This window comes from Lactuca virosa, chromosome 5 (assembly GCF_052849685.1).
Source record: "Lactuca virosa cultivar CGN04683 chromosome 5, Lactuca_virosa_CGN04683_v6, whole genome shotgun sequence".
Taxonomy (NCBI): domain Eukaryota; kingdom Viridiplantae; phylum Streptophyta; class Magnoliopsida; order Asterales; family Asteraceae; genus Lactuca; species Lactuca virosa.
Window position 1 is genome coordinate 227381738 of NC_136430.1, and position 6884 is coordinate 227388621.

The following is a 6884-nucleotide window of genomic DNA, read 5'->3' on the forward strand; positions in this document are numbered from 1 at the left end:
TTGGGGTATTATTATTATTATTATTAATAAGAAAGCAAGATATAATTTCTGTTTTATTGAAAATGGTAGAACTTAAAAAAAAAACTAATTTTCTTATAGTAATAAAAAAATAATTATAAGTATCTCTTTTCTCATAATATATATTTTCTTTTCAAATGCTCTATAAAAATGACACTTCATATTTTTTCATTGTTTTTTATTTTTTTAAATATATTGATATTGATAATAAGTTAGACAATTATTTATTTGATTTTTAATTTTTAAAAGAAATTGAAATTCGTCTAGAATAAGTTTCGGTTATGATTGCCGATAATTAATTATATTTCTATATTAAAAATGTTTAATTAATACTTTATTAAAAATAATTGATTAACAATTATAGATTTTACTATAAAAATTTAATTTTTTTTATAAACATAGCTCCCACATAATATAAACTAGTCTGGTGATCATGTAATTGACCACTATTTTCTATTTTTTTTTTTATATATGTACACTACGGATTACTAATATAGTTTTTTGTCGCATTAGAAAAAATAACATAAAATCTTTTATTGTAAAATTAGAGATTCTTATTATCATCTTTTTGTTAAAGGATTTGTACAGTAAAACCCAAAACTCTTCTGATATCACAACTTCCCATAAAAAAGTTTGGCGCATAATGTCAACCACGTGTCGGCTTCTGTAATTTTATATCCTGCTCCCTTTTCTTTGTTTGTTCACCACCGTTGCCCCCTTTACTTTTAGTCAAATGTCATTAAAGTCCCCCATCCATTATAGTCCATCTTTCTAGAAATCATTTTGGTTTAAAATTTTAAATTACATTTAAAAATTATCTAATTTAAACCAAATCGTTGTGTTGTTCATTTTTTTATGATGTAATAAGTTGACGTATATTATTATTATTACTCTTTTACTAATATAATAGAAAAAGTTATGTATTGTGTTTTACAATGTATTTTTCATTTTCTTTTGAAAAAATCTTAATATTTTATTTTTATTTTTTCGATAAAACCTTCAACTTTTTATTTTCTGAAAAATTCTAAACTTTTTGTTTAAAAATCCTCATATTAAACAAATTTATTTTGAAAAAAAAAACTAAAATGGTCAAATAAAAAAAATTAAGAAAATATAACATTCTCTTTTCAAAAAAATAAATAAACTTCAGGTTTAATTATAAAAAACACAATATATTATTTTTCTGATATTAGTCTTTTAACTTTTCTGGTAATTTATAGTATTTTTTACAAAAATATTCAGTAAAATCTCGTATATTGAGGGTTATTACCGGAGAATACGCCAAGATATAGGGGGTGTAGGTATAACGTTTTGCAGGAAGCAGTCGAGAGAGAAAAAAAAGGCACTTTGGATGCTCTCCGGTCTCTCTCTCTCTCTTTCTTTCTCAATGCAGCAGCCATTAAAGGATCTTTTAAGTTTCTGCTTTAGCTCTGCAACAGTAGCTCGCTCATCAAACTTCAATTCGACTTTCTGCTTCTTTTTCTTATCAGATTTGTCCAAATGTTGATTTGAATGTCTCAATATATTGACAATTACAAGGTCCAGAAAAGGTCGATGTCTACAGCTTTTCGTTCTATCTGATCGGATTTTCAAGCAAAAATGAAGTCGAAGACTCGTTTGGACTCCGCCGTATTTCAACTCACGCCAACAAGAACAAGGTAAGTTTGTACGCGTTTTTTGGTTATTGTATGTGCTAAGCTCCGAACTGCACTTTGTCCCGTGGCTGTACTTCATATATGTTAACATTTAATTCCGTGATGTTCGAGTGTTACTTCTGTTAGAACTTATTCCACAGGCATTTCACCTACTCTGAATGTGGACAAATTTGTATGATGTATGCTCGATTCATCATTGTTATTTATTTCGTCACTGTTGAAGCATTTAAAACCTAGAAAACAAATAAGCAGATACCATCATCCAATGCAATAGAAGGATAGTTTAGCATGAGTATCAAAAGGATTGAGAAATGCTCGCATTGAAATTTTAATTTAAACGTTACTCCTGCAAAATTACCAGGTGTGATTTATACATCATCGCAAATGATAAGAAAGAGAAGATCGCTTCTGGTTTGCTGAACCCTTTTATTGCCCACCTAAAGACAGCTCAGGATCAGATTGCTGAAGGTGGTTATTCAGTTTTGCTTCAACCAGAATCTGGCAGTAATGCGACATGGTTTACAAAGTGTACAGTTGAAAGGTCTGTATTATTCTTGGTTCTTTAATGTTTTTTGCATTAGTCATTTTGGTAAAAACCTATTGAAACTAGTTGAGAAGATTGAAGAAAAGGAAAAAGATAACCTAATATCTTTGTTGATTATAGTTTTGTTCGCTTTGTGAGCACTCCGGAGATTCTTGAACGTGTCTACACTATAGAATCTGAAATCCTACAGATAGAAGAAGCAATTGCCATTCAAGGAAACAATGATATTATGGTGAGCATTATGAGCATATATACATTTAACTATATCATATTTCGGAATTATTTTTTCTTAATTCAAGCCTTCATCATTGCAGATAGAAGACCAACATGTAAAGCCTCTAGCAATGGCAGTCAATGAAGGTAACAAACCTGGACATGATACTGATGAGGATAAGGCAATTGTCCTTTACAAGGTAACAAACAAATCACCAATGTACTCATTTTCTTGTGTATTTTATCATTTTTTATTAATTCCCTTTTTTCTTTTTTCCCCTTTTGGCAGCCTGGTGTTCAGGAGACTAGCAGTTCCAGTGGCAAGGAAGGAAATTCAAAGTATTTGTGCTTCCTTTCTTGAATTGATTCAGTGTGAAAACCAAATACTTCCCAATTTATAAATAAAAATGGGATTATATGTAAAACCACTAAATTCTTATTCACATGTATAACATTCAGAGTCCAGCTCTTAAATGTTCTTGAGACACGCAAAACAGTGCTGAAGAAAGAACAAGGCATGGCTTTTGCACGTGCTGTAGCTGCTGGATTTGAAATTGACCATGTGGCAAATTTGTTATCTTTTGCTGAATGCTTTGGTGCATCACGTCTAATGTAAGCAGATTATATTTTAACATTTTTTAAAAAAAATTGACAACCTGGCAGATTCTTTTGACTTTTTTTTGGTTCATATACAATAGGAGTGCTTGTTTGAGGTACATGGATTTATGGAAGCAGAAACATGATTCAGGACAATGGGTTGAAATAGAACCAGAAGATGCAATTTCCACAAGATCAGATTATTCTGCCATGAATGCATCTGGAATTGTGCTTTCAAGTCATAATAATGAACTCAGAAGTGAGGCTACAACTCCAGAAACTAAAGAAAAAACATCCAGTGATCCAAATGCAGGTAGGGATTTATAAACCAATTGATATTTGTCATTTTGATGTTAATACTTATGGTTAATAATAATATTCAATACTTTTTTGTCATATGGTTGACCAAATCCAGCTGGTCAACAACAATATCATACAGGACAATTTCCCCATCCAGCTTTTCCTCCATGGGCAATGCATTCTTCCCCTGGTTATCAAGCATATCATATGCAAGGAATGCCCTACTATCAACATTATCCAGGAAATGGTCCATTTTACCCTCCACCCTACCCACCAATGGAGGATCCCCATAGAATTGAACAAAAGAGGCAATCCATCGATAATCTTGATTCTGAAGAAAGTTCAGAACAACATAAAAATACAGGAAAAATGAAACCAGGGAAGGTGGTTATTCGTAATATTAACTTCATCAACTCAAAAAGACAAGATTCCTCAGAAGATGATGATGAGTCAGCTTCTGACACTGATCCCATGAATGATGCACTTGCAAATAAAAAAACCTTAAGATCCCCAAAGAGAAAAGGTAAAAAAGAAACCGAATCTGATAATGGCCATTGGGATGCATTTCAAAGTTTTATACTCAAAGGAGCTGCAGAAGATGGAAAGGAATCCAATGAAGATATATTTTCCATGGAAAGGAATCGGAATCAGAATCCCCAAAAAAGACAACAAAAAACCATGTCTGGTGATAATCCATTAGTTCATGGAAGACATGATGACAATATCCAAGGGGACAAAATTGATATGCAATCATATGAAAGAAATGGAAGAAAGATTGTTTACAGGAATGGAAATGATGATTTCATGGTAGGTGGAAAATCACAAGCAAATGTAAGGAATTCGTTAGATCCATTGGCTGATTCCAGGTTTGAGGATTGGAATGGAATTGACTTACGTGGGAATTCCGATGAAGCATTTATGGTTTCCATCCGATCACCTTCTGGTGTAAATGACAATAGAATTACTACCATCAACATGGATTATGACCTCTCATCAAGAAGTCAAAATCCAGAAAACAAAGTCAACTATGAGCCACATGACTTAAGCTTGATGCCTGAACGAGGTGTTGAAGATAGGTCAATAGGATATGATCCTGCTCTAGACTATGAAATGCAATTAGCTGAAGATGAGAAAAGGAGAAAGGAAGGTTTGAGTGATGTCAAGAAAGGATCCAAAAGTGCAGAAAAGATCCAAAAGGCAAAAGTTAATGGGGATAAGAAGCTTGTGGGACCCATAAGGAAGGGTAAACCATCAAAGGTGAATAGTACTTTAGAGGATGCAAAAGCACGTGCTGAGAAACTAAGATCTTTCAAAGCTGATCTCCAGAAAATGAAGAAAGAACAGGTATTGTTGTTTTTTTATTATCTTAAGCTGATGTGCTAAATTCTTATGTCATTTTGTATAAAATCACCATATGCTTAAATTTAGTTTCCTTTTTCAGCAAGATGCAGAACTTAAAAGACTCGAAGGTCTAAAGATAGAAAGGCAAAAGAGAATTGCTGCAAGAGCCAATTCCAATTCCAATTCCATTTCCACTAGAAAATCATTACCATCAAAACTTTCCCCTATGTCCCACAAATCATCAAAGTTCACAGATTCAGAACCTGGATCATCATCTCCTCTACAAAGATCCAAAATAAGATCCATAGGATCCACAAATTCAAAGAAACCCTCAACAAACATCAAATTAACTGAAGGGAGTAGTAGTAACAGGATGACTAAATCCATGTCATCAATGTCTGACACAAAGAAAGAAGTGAACTCTATTGCTACTCCTGATTCAAAGGCTCCCATTACACGTATTAGAAGGCTATCAGAGCCTAAAAAGATCAACAACACAACTCATCCTACAACTACTTTATTGAAGACACGGAGTGCAGAAATTGTTTCTAAAACAAAGTTATCAAATGGGCCTGAGATTAAAAAGATTTCTGCTATTATGAGCCTTGATCAAAGTAAGGCTGCAAGTTTACCAGAGCTGAAGATCAAAACATCTAAAGTGTCTTCGAATTTAAGTGAAAAGTTTTTGAAAATGAAGGAGGAGAAAGACAAAGCTTGTAGAGTTGCTAAAGTGAATTTGAATGAAAGATTGTTGATTGATGAGAATCCTATGATTGATAAGAGTGTTGTAATGCTTGAACATAAGCAGCCTTCTGCAGTAACTTGTAGGGTAAGTAAGGGATTTGAGGAAGATTGTGTAGGCATTCAAAAGGTGGAAATTGTTGATAAGGGAACCATTTCAATACACCCGAGTTCTTGTGAGGTAAGAAAGTTGTTTTGGGTTAAATGCATTTAGAATTTTAGATTATAAGTTGTGTTTTTAGTTATATTATCCTGGTTTTTAGGTGAGGAAAATTTCAGAAATGGTGGAAAGTTCAGGGGAAAAAAGCTACCAAGCTCCTGTTGCACGTGTGTCATCTTTTGAAGATCCATCAACTAGAAACTCAGAATATGCAAAAGCACCTCAGCCTCAGACAAATTTTGTGGGTGGGGGAACTGAAAAAGCATATATATCTGATTTTAACAACTTGAAATTAGAAAAGATCCCTGAAGTCCTTGAAAAGCCTCAAGTCAAAGAAGTGAAAGGATTCAGACGACTTTTGAAACTTGGAAAAAAAAGCCATACCCCTTCAGATACTGCAAGTGGGAATGATATTGCTTCTTCAGGTGGAGGTAAGTGATAACCCCTAATTTCTATATTATTATTAGGGCTGAATGCAAGAAAACACAACTTTACTTTCATCTGATGTTGATGTTGTGTAGTTCATACATTGAAGACCTTAATTGCTGAAGATCGAGCTCCTACTCATGGTCAAAAGTGTGAGTGTTCTTTTAGTCAACTATTCTTTCAAAAATAGTAATATGGTTTTTCTAGTGTTGACTTTTGAGTATTATAATAATAATACATCTTGCAAGAAATAGCAACATACTTTCATTTCTTTGTTTATTTTATTTTTTTTAATGTTTTTTCTATTTCAACATTGTACTTTGAAAAATAGAGAAATAATTCAATGAAAGTAGGTTGCTATTTCTTGCATTAAGCTGAATATATAGCGAAATAATAGTAGTAGAAGAGGGAGGGGGTAAACAAATATAAAATATTTGTTGGTGTATTGAATATGTGATCCCATGGCATGGCATTACAATTGACAGCTTCAAGACACTTCTCATTGTTATCATCCTTCCGTGGGGAAAAGAAGGCAACACCATGAACATGAACATGAGCATGAAACTAAGGATAGCTTCTATGTACTATTTTTAGTCAAAAGTTTTGGATCATGTATATTTAAATCTTTTAGATTCAACAAAATATTATATTTGTGTCTATAATGTATGGGTTTTCATTGTAACATTTATTTTGGGTCCCTAGGCATTTATATTACAGCTTTTAACTAAAACAACAACAATAACAATAATACAATATCCAAATCTCATGAGAATGGAGTAAGACATATGTGTCTAGACGTGCCTTCACAAAGGTAGAGACTAGAGAGATTGCTTCCATTAATACCCTCTAAGATAAGAATCACGAGCCCACTTTAAGGACAAAAGTATGG

The 6884-nt window shown here is 32.8% G+C and overlaps 1 protein-coding gene across 1 annotated transcript; it reads left to right on the plus strand.

The window, feature by feature from the left end:
* The first annotated feature begins 1333 nt into the window (after nucleotides 1-1333).
* LOC145114880 (COP1-interacting protein-like protein) lies at nucleotides 1334-6679 on the plus strand. The gene is made up of 12 exons (XM_079050992.1): nucleotides 1334-1676; nucleotides 2035-2214; nucleotides 2338-2449; nucleotides 2532-2630; nucleotides 2720-2769; nucleotides 2890-3042; nucleotides 3129-3340; nucleotides 3443-4671; nucleotides 4769-5590; nucleotides 5673-6000; nucleotides 6091-6147; nucleotides 6481-6679. Exons 1-12 carry the CDS (start codon nucleotides 1618-1620, stop codon nucleotides 6537-6539), a joined length of 3360 nt encoding a protein of 1119 aa, XP_078907118.1. The 5' UTR covers nucleotides 1334-1617; the 3' UTR covers nucleotides 6540-6679.
* Nucleotides 6680-6884: the final 205 nt, after the last annotated feature.